General features: G+C 39.5%; 1 protein-coding gene across 9 annotated transcripts in view; it reads right to left on the reverse strand.

Moving 5' to 3' along the window:
- Positions 1-16,082, reverse strand: part of LOC149556577 (putative LRR receptor-like serine/threonine-protein kinase At1g06840) — a 345,044-nt gene that overhangs the window by 45,043 nt on the left and 283,919 nt on the right. For all 9 annotated transcript variants that reach the window (XM_089830949.1, XM_089830951.1, XM_089830947.1 and 6 more), the window contains 2 exons: positions 13,535-13,699; positions 12,816-13,099 (listed from right to left, as the gene is read on the reverse strand). In XM_089830949.1, coding sequence (XP_089687075.1) covers positions 12,816-13,099; positions 13,535-13,699 — 449 coding nt within the window. The remainder of the gene's footprint in view (positions 1-12,815; positions 13,100-13,534; positions 13,700-16,082) is intronic.

Genomic DNA, 16,082 nt, shown 5'->3' on the forward strand with positions numbered 1-16,082 from the left:
TCAATTGAAAGCTCAAATTTCCTTAAACATATGTCAAAAAACGCTTACATTAAAAACCTAGAAAGAGCCAAATGTCAAATCTAGTCTTTTTCCAATATTTTTTGATTCTCCAAGTCACCAAACGATGCAAGAGAAGAGCATACTCAACTCTACTATAAACAACCAAAATCTCTCATCTGGCAATAGCTCTACCCTCAAATCTAGGAAGAGTTTTGCATGGTCATGGCTTTGATACCATTTAGGAGTTGCAAAGTCCAAGGTCACCTGTTGTAATACCCCCGTTATAAAATAAATCTTTAATCAACCTATTGTTAATGGGCCGATTGATTTAATATCTCAAACCCATTTTTGTTTTGTTTCTGTAGTTTGTGTTGCCGTCGACTATCTTTGTACACCCTGGAAGAGTTTTCCCAATGGGTATTTAAGCACGACTTGTTGGTAGTCATTAGGTATGCGGTTTGATTATACTTCTTTGTACTGCGACTTTCTATTGGGATTCTCTGTTGTTCGCCATTTTGGAAATGAAAGATCTTCCCTACTTGGTTTGATCGATTTTGGTGGGATTCAACACTCACCCTATTCCGTTGCATGTAATACTTCACTTGGATCTAACAAATCAGAGCACCATCTTTTGGCCATTATTAATTGAAGGATTATTTGTGTTCAAATCTCTGTTTGGTTCTATTTCATGATGTATAAGTTGTTGGCTTTCTGTCCATACTCCATTAGCTATTCACGACACCCACCACACCTTCTGTGCCCCCCCATAACTCAGTCGTGCAAATTGTTTTCTTTCCCCATTCACTATATGATCTACACTTTCCCTTACAGTACGGCCAAAACACTCTACCATACGACATCTTTTGTCCCATCTTAACCATACGGCCTACACTGTATGGCCTTTATCTTCTCCCCAAGACCATCTCCCTGCATCATTTGTATGGCCATCCCCCTCATACTGTACGACCAACTTCATGGTACCATATGACCAACATTGCACCTGTACGGCCCGCCTTGTGTACGGATATCATTTCCCTTGACACTGTACACCACAGAACTATACAACCTCCATTCTCTTTGCGCGCAGTAAAGAAAAATCTTTTCCAAAGGAGATATCAGTAAGGATCATTACAGTGGTATTAGAGCTTCGATCCTGCTAGCCTGTGGACAATGAATGAGAGTTTATAGCTGAAAGAGAAGAAGAACCCATTCTATTGATAGAATGGCTACCAAACTCGTGGCACTACTGAGAGAACTTGCGAGGAATCAGGCACAGATCAATGATACTCAATGACTCATGGAAGAGACTCAAGAAGTTGGTAGACAATAAAATATTCGGAGAACAAAATGGTCATAGCGCAGACTCAGTGTCGGGTAAAGAAAACCCTTATCCAACATGCTCTCGATTGTCCATGTCATCTTTTCCTTGATGGACAGAGGCACCACCGGGAGGGAAGCAACCGACCTTTGAAGAAATACAAGAATTGCTGAGAGAAGATTGGAAGAATGCAAATTTCAAGGAAGATATATCCTACAAAGATTATGTAGATCTGAGAATGAGATATTTGAGAGGCTGAAACAGAGGATATTTTAACGATGATCTCAAGAGGAAGTCGAGTAAAGTTAATTTGTGTCCATTTGACGGATCCAGATCCATATCTGCATAAGTGTGGGTAATGAAGGTTGATACTTACTTCCAACTTAATCCTATTCCAGAAGAAGAAGCAATTAAATTTGTGACATTACAATTGGAGGGAGTTTCCCATGAATGGTGGCATCACGACACCATCACGCAGGGGCATGATCAAATAAACACCTATGCGAAATTCACTAAGAGATTGATAGATTGATTTGATGGTAAAGATCTGGAACTCAATTTCAAAGATTTGGCACAGTTGAGGCAAACTAGATCGGTTGACCAATACATTACAAAATTCCAGAAACTCTCTGTTTTGGTCACGGACATTTCTGAAAGAAGATGGATGGTACTCTTCATGGATGGATTGATAGAACCACTAAAAGGTTGGGTAAAAGGGTTCAATCCTACCACCCTATTGGAGGCCATTAAGAAGGCATGGAGTATGGCATCATCATCGGCATCATCCTCTTGGGGTTACTCACACTCCAAATCGTCGATGTTTCTGAGGGACAGAGCTAATAAACCTCCGCCGAGGAAGCTGTCATTGGACAAAGCTACTAGACAGGAGCTCCGAAGGAAGGAACTATGTTTCAACTACAAGGGACCATGGGAACTTGGGCACAGATGCCTTGGGAAAGGAAAGATCCACTACATTGAGGTCGTGTCTGATGATGAGGACGAAAAAGAAAATATACCCACCGAAGACAACCAACCCCACGAGGATACCAAAATGGTTAGTTTGAACCGTACGAAAAGAATTGCAGCATTGGTATGGCACAAAGGAACTATTGCCCTAGCCAGTAGCTTGAGAACAATGTTTCGTGTATAGGGAACCCTTCAAGGACAAAAGGTTATGGTGATGCTCAATAGTGGAGCTACTCTTAACTTCATAAACTCATCTCTGGTGAAACGAAGACGTCTACCTACGGAGATGCACGCAAGATTTCAGGTCAAGGTTACCGAAGGGACTCTTCTACCCTGCACACACCTTGTTCCTCAGCCAAGTATCACAATGGAAAATCACACACTGACCAAGGATCTCTTCATGGTGGACCTTAATGATATGAAGGTTATTCTGGGCATACAGTGGATGGAGACACTTGATGAATACACTCAAAGCTTCAAATGGATGATCTTCACTTCTGTTGTCGACGGAAAGAAGGTTGTTCTCCGTGGAATGGCAAATGAGGGTTTGAAGGAAGTTTTTGCACATCGCATGGAGGATATTTTTCAGCATGATGATGTTGCTTGGGCTGCACACTGTTTTGTCTTGGCAAAACCTATAAAAGGGCAACGAACACATTCCCAAGATGATGATCTCCATAACATATTGGGTGAACATGATAAATTTTTTATAGATATTCCTCCTAGAATACCTCCTCATTGAGGGTTTGAACATACTATCGAGTTGGAAGTAGGAGCCAAGCATCATAACCACACCCTACCGCCATCCCAAGAAATTCAAAGATGAGATCAAAAAGATGACTCAAGAACTACTAGATAAAGGATGGATCCGTCCTAGTTCTAGCGCCTTCGCATCATCAATGGTATTGGTCAAAAAGAAGGATGGGACGATGCACGTGTGTGGACTACCATGCGTTGAACAAAAAAAAATAAAGAATAGATATCCCATTCCAAGGATAGATGAGTTGTTGGATGAATTATATGGCGCAGTCTATTTTTTGAAAATAGATCTCTATTCCGAATACGACCAAATCTGCATAAGGGAAGAAGACGTGGAAAAGATGGCCTTTTGTTGTCACTACAAGCATTATGAGTTCTTGGTCATGTTGTTCGGATTAACGAATGCACCTACTACATTTCTATTATGCATGAATCGCATCTTGAACAAACAATTGTGTAAGTACTTACTGGTATATTTTGATGATATTCTTTATAGCAAGACATGGGAAGAGCACTTGAAGCATCTAGATGAAGTCCTACGGATCATGAAGGATCAATCCTTGTTCGCCAAGTGGTCCAAGTGTAAATTCAGTATGACAGAAATATTGTACTTGGGACATGTTGTCAGTTAATATGGAGTTCAAGTTCATTAGGAGAAGATTCAGGCTATTCTTGATTCGCCTCCACCAAAATCACTCATGGAATTGCGAGGATTTTTCGAACTGTGCAGTTATTATAGGAGGTTTGTTAAAGGATTCTCTCAGCTCAATGCACCCTTAACGGATCTGACAAGGAAGGGTTCTTTCTAGTGGAATGAAAAGGCGCAACTCACTTTTGATAAGCTGAAAGAGGTAATGAGCACTTGTCCCGAACTTGCATTACCTGATTTCACTCGACCGTTCATTCTGGAGTGTAATGCATCCAGAGAGGGCATTGACACGGTACTAATGCAAGATAGACACCCCATAACTTGTGAGAGTAGGAAGCTTACACAAACAATATGCTTATATTCTATTTATGACAAAGAAATGTTGGCCATCGTAAACGCACTAACCAAGTTCCAACAGTATCTAGTAGGTGCCATGTTTGTCATTAGTACGGATCACAATAGTCTGAGATATTTTTTGGAGCAACAGGATTTGAACAAGGGGCAACAAAAATGAGTAAGAAAGGTTCAGGCTTTTGATTTTGACATTGAATACGTGAAAGGAAAGAACAATGTGGTTGCAGATGCTTTGTCCAGGAAACCCGCCTTCTACTTACTAACCCAGATCTTAGATGACTGGAAAGCACATTTGTTAATAGAATATTCCAAAAACACATTTCCCTATTAGCTAATGGATGCAAATACCTAGGATGATTAGTGCAAAGTGGTGGATGACATCATTTACTATAAGAATCGGATATTTTTAGTGCCAGAATCCAAATTGAAGCAAAATCTTGAAGGAGGTACACGACTCCCCCTTTGCAGGACACCTAAGCTTCCTCATAACTTACAGAAATCTCAAGGAGAGGTTTTCATGGAAAGGTCTTAAAGGAGACATATTGCAGTATGTAAGAGAGTGTGCGATCTGCCAGTAGAACAAATCCAAACATACTCTACCCACCAAGTTACTGCAACCTTTGCCAATTCCAAAACAGAAGTGGGAAAGTATCTCGATGGATTTCATAACTGGACTTCCCAAGGTGAACGGAAAGGATTGTATCTTCGTAGTGGTTGAGAGACTAACAAAGTACACACATTTCTTTGCCATATCCTCAGATTTTTAGGCCACACAAGTTGCCGATCTTTTTCTTAGAGAAGCCTTTTGACTACACAGGTTACCTCAAAACATTGTCAGTGATTAGGATGGGCAATTTATTAGTATCTTCTGAACAAAACTATTTCGGTTGGCAGGGACAGAATTGTCACCAAGTACTAGTTACCACCCTTAGACAGATGGACAAACGGAGATTGTGAACAAGTGGCTCGAAAATTACCTTCAGAACTACGTTTCGGTACAACAACAGGCATGAGTCAAATGGATACACCTAGGAGAATATTGTTACAATACTATGTACCACATGTCCATCAGGATGACACTATTCAAAATGCTATATGGGTATATGAACCCCTTTCCTTCATCGACACAATTCTCGATGATAGTTGTGCACCAAGGGCGAGGGACTGGCTTCAAGAGGGTTAGGAGATCCTAAGATGCCTGAAGGAAAACTTACAATGGGCACAAAATCAACAAAAGATGTACACTGACAGACACTGAATGAAGAGGAGTTTCGAAGTGGGTGACTTGGTCTATCTCAGGCTCCAACCATATTGATAATCCTCATTGAAGGAGAAGGGAAAAGAAAAACTAAAGCCTCGATTTTATGGCCCTTATCGTGTAGTTCACCACATCAGTGAAGTCGCCTATGAGCTGGAACTTCCGGAGGGGAGCCATATTCATAATGTTTTTCATGTTTCCTGCCTGAAAAAAGCCGTGTGACAAAATGTCATGGTAGCTTCAAACCTTCTGCCACTCAATGAAGAAGGAAAGCTCGTATTGGAACCAACTGAGATTATTGAAGTACGTGAGAAGACTGTGGAACCGCACGATGAAGGAATATTTGGTAGGTTGGAAACATTTGTCGTCGAAAAATGCGATGTAGGAGGGCAAGCACATTCTATAGCATCTGGCATTGCAATTGCTTGAGGACAAGCAAAATTTGGGACGGGAGGATTGTAATGTCCCCGTTATAAAATAAATCTTTAATCAAACTATTGTTAATGGGATGATTGATTTAATATATCTTAGACCCATTTTTGTTTTGTTTCTGTAGTTTGTGTTTTCGTCGGCTATCTTCGTACACCCTTGGAGAGTTTTCCCGATGGGTATTTAAGCATGGCTTGTTGGTAGTCATTAGGTATGTGATTTGATTATACTTCTTTGTCTTGCGAATTCCTATTGGGATTCTCTATTGTTCGCCATTTCAGAAGTTAGAGATCTTCCCTACTTGGTCTGATCGATTTCAGTGCGATTCAACACTCCCCTATTTTGTTCCATGTAATACTTCACTTGGATCTAGCAAATCGGAGCACCATCTTTTGACAATTATTAATTGAAGGATTATTCGTGTTCAAATCTTGTTTGGTTCTATTTTATGATCTATAAGTTGTTGGCTTTCTGTCCGTACTCCATTAGCTATTCACGACACCCAGCACACCTTCTATGCCCCCCATAACCCAGCCGTACGACTTGCTATTTTTCCCCATTCACCATATGATCTGTACTTTCCCTTACAGTACGACCCGAACACTACTGTATGACATCTTCTGTCCCCTCTTAACTATACGGCCTGCATCGTACGACCTTTATCTTCTCCTCTAGACCATCTCCTTGTATCATCTATACGACAATCCCCCTCATACCGTACAACCATTCATAGCTACAGTACAGCCAACTTCATAGTACCATACGGCCAACATTGCACCTGTACGAACCACCTTGTGTATGGATTGTAGAAGTTGAGAAATCCAACTTCATAGATCCCCAAGAACACCTGCATACAAACATCCTGCAATGAAGAGAAGCCAAAAAACGGAAAAAAGCAGAGCTTAGAAGTTCTCAAAAATGTGAGAGCAAAAATGTATTCTAAGTTATATAAACAAAATAAAAAAGTTCAACCTTTTAAGGTGAACGAAACCCTAAAGGAAAGAAAACTAGGTTTGCGCATTATAATTAATATAAAATATTAATTATATGCACCTAAGAGAGCTAAAGAAACTAGAGTAATAAATGACTTACTCTAACACCCCCCTTAAGCGAAGCTTAGGAGGAAGCTAACCTAGCAAAGCTATGAAAGCAGGAAAATGGGTCTTGGCAACAAGGCCTGATCAGGTACCCAATACAAGGAAATCTTTGTAAACTGGAGACAAAGGAGAAAACCCAGTTGGAAAAACCCTTCTCCAAAAAGAGATGAAAAAATAATAGAAATAAAATGGCTCAAGAGACTCTCTCAAAACCATAAACAATCCCCCCATGAGAGAGAGATGAGACATCAAAGCCCCCCCAGAATGATGAAGCCCCTGTAGAAATGAACGAACCAATGGAACTCCAATGCGAAAAAAACAAGGGCACAGAACAAGGAAACCACTAAATGACAGGAAGGCCTAATTGATGCTCAAAAGAGTAGACATGAGGATCTTGGAAAGGAATCCCCAATGCAGGTGTGCTGACACTGTCATGAAAGAGGAGATGACCGTCCTCTAGAGAATCCGCAACAAGTGCTCTTGAAGGCTTGATGAGTGGAGCTGGAGGGTCTAGTAGAGTTAAAGAAGAAAAGACTTCAATGGAATGAGGTGTGGTGAACTCAGGAACAATACAAAGGTTCATGTGTCCTAACTGCACCACATGATGCTCTCGCGAAAGAGAAGAAGTATGCTCCAATAATGGAGATGGTGGACCAAAGTGCGAGAAGGTGTAGAGACGGGTGGTATGATCAACTGTCCCTGTAGCAATAAGGCCTCCTGTTGCACTATCCCGAATGTAGACTGAATCTGCAGTGGACTCAACTAACTTTCCTGATCCACTGTGTGTAATCTGATACATCAAGAGAAGGTTTGCAGAGAGATGGAACATACAATACATCATTGAATGTGCCATCCTGAATGCGAACTAAACCTTTCTCGTAGACTGTTAGAGAAGTGTTATTCCCCATGAGAATATGAGGAATCGGAGAAGCCTCAATAGAGGAGAAGACCCCTTGAGAAGATGCCATATGGTGAGAAGCACTTGAATCCAGTATCCAAGGGACTTGGGAAGGGGATGCAAGGGAAGGCCATAATGCATGACCTTGTCCAAAATCCGGTGAAGATGTCGAAAAGGTGGATGAAGACTGAAAGGCAGATCCCTGTGAGGTAGAAGAGGATGGGGATGAAATAGAGCTCTTTTGAAGAAGAGCTTGCAAATATGCAATCTATTTCTCATAGCCATCAAATCTTTTTTGAAAACAATGTGCCTCATCATGAGCTCCTTTCTGACAATAGGAATAGGAAGGAGTCTCAGTCTTCTTTTTCTCCTTCTTAGAAGAAGAGGATGGACCAGTAGAGTGCTGAGAAGAGGAATCAGATATTTGCTTCGGCTTCTGCTCCTGTGTATCCTTGGCAAGTAATGCTTGTGATGGTGAACCTGTAAGTGAATCCATCTGAGTGAGCTTGGATGGCCCACGAGTTAACTTGTCACAGAAAATCTCAAAAGAGAGCATCTAATGTCTATTACCCAAGGCATCCATAGTGGAGTAGAAAGTGGAAGAAAAGATTTGATACTATCCTCGCAACTTTGAGATTATAAAAAAAATACACTCATCATCTGTTTTGTTTCTACCACATCCCTGCAAGATTGTGCACAGAGATTTGAACTTCCTCAAGAAGTCCTCAATGGTGGGAAAGCTGTCAGGTGTCAAAGAAGTCAACCTTGCATCAAGTTGAAGTGCCCGGAACTCATTCACTTGGCCAAACAAAGTCTGAAATTTGAGCCAATAAGCTCGTGGAGTAGCCAAACCATCCAAGTGAAATAGTAGACTGTCTGAAATGTTTAGTGCAATCAATCCCATGGCTTTATCCATTGTGTTTCTGTGCTGAAGAACCTCAAAAGGGCGCTGCAGAACAGGTTGGTTCGCATCTACGAAGGACCATAAGCCTCTTGACATGAGAAGCCTGGTCATCTGTGTCTTCCGGGTGTGATAGTTGTGTGGCATGAGCCGGATCACAGAAGGATCCGACATGAGAGAAAGAAAAGACGGAAGTAGAAGGGTTTAATTCTGAAGCAAATTACAGAATAGAAAATGCTCCCCCCCACAACAAATAAAAATATCTCCCAAAACCAAAGCAACAACTATGGAAAAACACAAAAATTGAGAAAAGAACTTGGGATTCGGATGTAGAGAAGAGGAAAACAAAAGCCTCTACTTCAATGCCAAATTTGGAAGCTCAAACGAACTCAGAATCAAATGAAACCAGCACCATTGTCTCCGTCTCTGAGTTAGCTTTCTGGCACTTCTTTCGGATCGCAAAAATACGTCCGTATGCTCAAGTTATGAGCAAAAAACTGACTGCAAGTCCAGAAAAAAGAACTCTCTGGAAAATTATAGACACTAGCTTAAATTTGATGCCCGTACAGCCGTCATAGGCCGTTTCCGAAAAAAATCCGGCACCGGAAAGATGATGTCAGCTGCCAGTAAGATGACGTTTGTGACGGAAATATGACATTAGCACAGCGCGGCCCGTATGACGTCAACGACTGAAAAGTATGACTTGTCCTGTTGGAAAATGATGTGTCGTCATCGAAAAATGACGTGTGTTGGCGTCACTTGCCGGAGCAGCGACAGGGTGGTGCTCTGCTGGCGGAGGTAGAGGATTGGCGGCGTGCGGGCCGTGGTGGCGGCGAGGTGTTGAGCGGGCGGCCTCTCGGGGGGCTAAATTTTTTTTCCAAATGCCCGGAAGCCAAAAACGACAAGTTTTATATGTATCTTGACTGTAAACGACCTTCTGGATCCAATGGCGGCATCTGTTTGAGCCCAAAGTGCCCCGAAAATTCGCCCTTCACCCTTTTAAAGAAAAAAACTCCAAAAAAGCTAGGGGTTCTAACTGCGAATCGTGGCTTCAAGAATCTTCAGACGAGGAAGCAATATGTCCGCTCTGATACCATGTAGAAGTTGAGAAATCCAACTTCACAGATCCCCAAGAACACCTGCATGCAAATATCCTGTAATGAAGAGAAGCCAAAAAATGGAAAAAAGTAGAACTTAGAAGTTCTCAAAAATGTGAGAGCAAAAATGTATTCTAAGTTATATAAACAAAATACAAAAGTTCAACCTTTTAAGGTGAACGAAACCTTAAAGGAAAGAAAACTAGGTTTGTGCATTATAATTAATATAAAATATTAATTATATGCACCTAAGAGAGCTAAAGCAACTAGAGTAATAAATGACTTACTCTAACACAGATATCATTGCCCTTGACACACTATACACCACAGAACTGTAAGGCATCCATTCTCTTTGCACGCAACAGAAGAAAAATCTTTTCCAGTGTGAAAACAAAGATACATCCCACAAGGGAGTATGCAAGAAAATGATCTTTCTTGAATACTATGATATGAGATTTGATATAAACATGTAAAGACCTTGTTTATAAAGATAAGGTGAGATGCAGTGTGAACAACTAACATGACACAAATAATGTAGTGTGAACAACAAACATGAAACAAATACTAAATGACCTAGGATAAGAAGTATATAAAGTTTTAAAGATGATTAAATTTAAGATCTTATTTGGACAAATATAACTTCTAGAAATAACACCTAAGACCTAAGTTAACATGTGACTAAGACCTTACTTGGAGTTTACCAGGTATAAGACATCATTACACTAACAAAAATAGTTATTAATAGTGCAAGGGAAAGAAACATGCCGACAACTGATTCAATGAGGATTATTTTAGAGATGTTATATTAGCAAACCTTGATCAATCTGTATGGTGATACAGGGCATGATATTGTTTAACTAATCTCAACAATGAAGTGCTAGAAATGTAAAATCATTCTTTGGAAACATAAATTTTTGTTTCCATTTCATAAAGCTCATCTACGTTAATTAGTGCATACCTTCAGTCTCTATTTACAAACCACCACAACTATTACCTTCCACATTCTCATGAGCCTTTGTATTATCTTTGCGACTTGTGGCTGCAACTCTTCCTTCCTCAACTTATATATTCTTGTCCCTATTGGAGAGAATATATAGAGGGGTGTATGACAAATTTTGACAAACACTTTGAGCGATTGAGATGATATACTTCTTTTCACCTATTCCGTGTGCTTTGATGGATGTCAATACCTATTGAAAAAGCTCTAATATTGGCACAAACAGGGAGGATGCTTGCAAAGATTGTAGAATCTGGATTTACACCTATGAATCACATTTCCTTGAATGTTTCCAAGGTCTTATCAACAAACTCATTTTGTGAATATCTTGCAACCATTGCAATCCATGAGACTACATTTCTTTGACAATCCTAAAATCTTATTCAAGAATTCCATTTTGTGCAAATTGTGCTATCAAGGCATTCCATGAAGCCACATTTCTTTGAAGCACTTTTTTCTAGAGAAGCATCAACCTTGTCTATGTTTCCACATCTTGCCCTACATGGTGACTACTTTTGGATAAAATTGCATTTCTCTTACACATCAACCAATTCTTTAGGCATTCTAGGTCCCCATTTTAATAGATTAGAGGAGGTATTAAAAGGGTGTGGAAGCTAGCTCTATACCCTCTAACTTGATTTTCTTAGAATTTTCCGAATTATTTTCAATAAATTCAATCTATGGACATCCTGCAACCTGATCATGCCTTCCATATTTGGCATACTTATCTACAAGGGAAGTTGCAATGCCCCCTTCTTTTCTCTAACATATTTGCTTTATTTATACGATTTGATGAATGTCCATGCTGCTGTTAGGTCACTTATATCAGCACCCTCTCTTGATGGTACTCAAAGGAAGCAAAAGCCAATCAAGGGTCCCTCTTGGCATGGCATCAACTCACTCTACCAGCATTAATTAACATTTTCTGTTCTACCTACTTTGCACATGCAATGTCCAGCTGCAGCATATAGGCATAATACAAGGGATGCAACAAGATAATGTTGTACAAGAGTAAACAAAGTAATTGTAAGGTAAAATATGTAAGAAAAACTGAATACTTGTCAGCCCACCACAAGTGCAAGAAAACTATGATAAATACTAAGGTTCGTTTCTGAACAAAGCTCAAAGGAGAAAAGTTATTTGCAGTTTAAAAAATACGGGAAGATGAATGTATAATTAAGTTTGGTGGGAGAGAAACTAAACTCAGGGTTCACATAAAGGAAAATGAAAATATAAATAATACACATCCAAGAGAATGCAAATAATTGAGTTGTAAAATGTTTGGTTGCAAGAAAATATTTGTTGTGTATTAAATTATTTTGCTACAATTGATCACTGGTGTCAAGAATTACATATACCCCAAATAGCAGGTCATCTGCTGCCAGAAGAGAAGATGTGTGGTTGATTCTAGTTCCAACCAGAGCCAGTGGCAACCAGCTAGAGATGGAAGGGCAAAGGAGCAGCGGCAGGGCTATCAGAATGGCAATATATAGAAAGTTTGTGTGATACCTGCAATGACTATGGATCATATATAAAAATTATACAGATATTTGTTCAACTCTCTTCTCTTTGAGTTCATTGTTGTGTGTGATTAGTTGAATTTACATGGTACAAGAGAAAATGAATTAAAGATTGCCAACCATGATAGTTACGAATAGACCACTGATGAGAAAAACACGTCAGCAATATACAGCTACATTTTGGTCTTTTGAATCCCAACATTCATTGAAAATCGGTTCAATATATTGAATAAATTGTATTTGATTTGATGAGAACAAAAGAAAACACAAAATTCTTTTTGTTAAAGTCATAAACGACTACTAATATTACATTCTCTTCATTTTACTTTAGAAATTCGTTAATTCCCTATGAATCTAAATACATGACTGAGAATTAGTTTCTACAGATATCAATATAGAGATCTTCTTATACTATATTCCACACTCTCCTTTCAAATCTACAAGGGGAAACATCAAAATACAGAAAACTTAATACAAGTTTGTAGAAGAAACTGAATTCTTCCCACAAAATAGTTTCCATTACTTTTACACATAGCTACCAATAAACACAGAGAAAACCATAATTAGTGTACCTGCTCGCCCTTGTCATCGCAGTAGCCCACAAGTGAAACTAGGTTTAAATGGTGCACTCTGGACAACAACTCTATTTCTGTCGAAAATTCTTTTTCTCCTTGCAATGACCTCTCTTGTGCACGCTTTATAGCTACTATCGTGCCATCATTGATAATGCCCTTGTAAACCTTACCATAGCCACCTTGCCCAATTTCCATGGAGGTGCTAAAGTTATTTGTAGCAAATGCCATCTCATCAAAATCAAAATCTTTGACACCTGCTATTTTGATCCGCTTCCTTGTTTCTATACGAACAGATAATCATACTTGAGATTTCCATCAAAGAAAGAATATAATTTGTTTATAAAGATAAGATATAAATTTAAAATACAGAAAACTATTAGTTTAGTCATATAAAAATTCTAACACAAGATTATAGAACATGAATTAGTTTGAATCAATTTGTAGCAGGTCTTGCAAGAAATAGATGTAAAAGAATTTTAATTCTCAAATGCAGAGGTTTAATTGGGGGGTACCTGTACTGACAAATATTTCCCAGATCATAATTTGGAACCAAATTACAAAAACAAATATAACTCCAGGTTTACACCCCAAGAGCTGAGGCAACATTATACAGTTGACTTTATCCATATGCCTCTAAACACATGTGCATGGATGTGTGTGCTTATGAATGAGAAAGAGAACAAGGAGTGTTTGAACTTTGAGGATAGTTAGCATACCGGGCAGTTTTCTTCTGGAAGCAACAATATTGTCAGTCAAATGCTTCTTCAAAACCATAATTACAAAAATTGAAGAAATAACAGCTGTGACAAAAATTGTGCCAACCACAATTCCTGCAAGAGTACCCTCACTCAGGCTAGATCCTCCAGTAGATTCAGGGGTCACTGTACCAGGCAGCAATGCATAATTACAACAAATGAATAAATCTCATTGTAGTATATTTTATTTGAAAAGAAAAAGAGTACTTCTGGGCAGACATGGAAGCAACATACAAGTAAGCAAATAAAAAAACTGCTACATATATCTGAAAAAAAAAAACATGTTTATCCAATATTTTGCAGATCTAGCTGGATTCTAAAATCATAAATGTGCAATGAAGTTGCGATAAGAAAAAAGGCATTATTTCTCCCTTTTGAACAACTCAACGGGACCACCAAATATTCTGTACAAGGAACAGATTTCCTATTCATTTTGAAAAAAGCTTGGTAGCATTCCTTTACCCTTTTGAATCACAAGAATGTGCATTGTTGTATGCAATGAACTAACATAAACAGCATTGGGTATAGTTGGTACTAGAACCGTCTAGTTGCACATCCATGCAGCTATAACATGTACAATCTCTTTATTGTTTGTAGTTTGTCCTTTAGGGGTGAAGGGTGCTGAGAACCCAGAAGGTTAGGGATTTTATTTTCCTAATTTTGTATAATATATAATATTCTCTTTATTGTTTATAGTTTGTCCTTTAGGGGTGAAGGGTACTGAGAAACCAGAAGGTTAGGTATTTTATTTTTCCTAATTTTGTATAATATATAATATTCTCACAATCTGAAAATAGAGGGTTTTTCTTCCATGTGTGCTTGATAAACTGCAGTCAAATAGGACCATACAATTGGTTGTTTTTCTAACATGACAGTCTTCCATATTTCTTCTGTTATGCTTTTATTTGAGTTGCAGCCTTGATATATTTTACGTGGTATCAGAGTGATAGAAAAGATTAGAGATGCAACAAGCTCAATCAACAATTTCTCCTATCTCAGCATTGGAAAAGTCATGGGGAAAAACTGCTAAATATAACCAGTAGAAGTTAAATTTCATTCAATAGAAAAACAAGTTTGAAGTGTCATAAAATGGTAAAGATTAGATGTTACAACTTTGTTTACCGTATGGACTAATTAAGCAACGCACACAGGAAATAGATACGAACACCGAACAGCAAACAGCAGAACTATTATTATTATTCGCATATGCCAACAGTACATTATGCTTTTCTCATATGATATGATAATGATAAGATATCATTACAATGCTTCCCGAAGGGGTTATAAATACTTTCCGACGAACCTTCCCGAAGGTATCCGTCGGCCAGATACATCATGTCCGCTACAAACTATTCACCGTCGGCTACATAACAAGAACTTTCCCGAAGGGACCCGTCGGCCGATACACAATTTCCTTTCCGAAGGGACCCGTCGGTTGATACACAATTTCTACCGACGACATCATTCCCCCCAAAAAAGAAAAGTCGTCTCCTGATGACTACAAAACAAAACTCAAACAACTAATACAACAATATTGATCTGCCATATTACTTTCACATTCATCCCGTTGCATCTATAGCCTTTGTTAACACAATACTGACTCTTCAAGCTGACCTTGATAGCCACCTGTGCTGCTTTCTCTGCTTCCAACTCCTCGGTACCCTGAGCCAAGTGTCGCTGCACTGCCTCCAACTGGATGATCAGCTCCTCCCGAGCTCTCTATGCATCCACCAAGACAGCCTCACAGCCAACACCTGCTCCCACTGCCTCTGGTACATAGAAGGTCCATGCCTGCAGCAACTTCAATTCTTCTCAACTGGTTAGACTCCCACGACTGATATCCGCAACGACTGGGGGTCTAGGGGGCAACGCCCCCGGCAGGGTCGAGGGGCAGCGCCCCTCGCCGCCAACACCAATTTAGCACTTTGAAACCCACACAAAACTGCACGGAACACACCATTTCTGTCATTATCTGCCGATTCTGCACTTTCTGGCAACCACGGATGCGTCCCCTTCCTTTTGGCATCATCTGTCACTCATTTTGAACAACTTGATTCTGTCGTCGTTTTTCTTTTTTTTTTTAGAAAACCTCCTGTCATCCTTCTGTGATGAAATCCGTACGGCTTCCAACTTGGCACAATCTAGATTCCAATCTGCTTAAAAAAAACCGTTCTGCAATATCCCACCGTCTTGAAAATTTCGTACGATGAAAATAAACAAATTTTGGCTCTAGAAACCGTACGTTAATCTTCTGAGGCTATCAAATTCCGTACGTTACCCTTCTGAGGCTGTTAAAATCCGTACGGTGGTTTCAATGTAACTTTTAAAACCGTACAATGCAAAAAATCCGTGCCACGGCAAAACCGTACACCAACCTGATGATGGAACCCGTACATTGTCTTTAAAATCCGTACGTTGTCTTTAAAAACCGTACAGCAAGCATGAAATCCGTACGTTGCTCGATCACAAAAATCCGTACGCTGTCTCCACAATCCGTACGGCAACCGTG

This window comes from Cupressus sempervirens, chromosome 5 (genome assembly GCF_028749045.1).
Source record: "Cupressus sempervirens isolate cs-2001-9-10 chromosome 5, ASM2874904v1, whole genome shotgun sequence".
Lineage (NCBI taxonomy): Eukaryota > Viridiplantae > Streptophyta > Pinopsida > Cupressales > Cupressaceae > Cupressus > Cupressus sempervirens.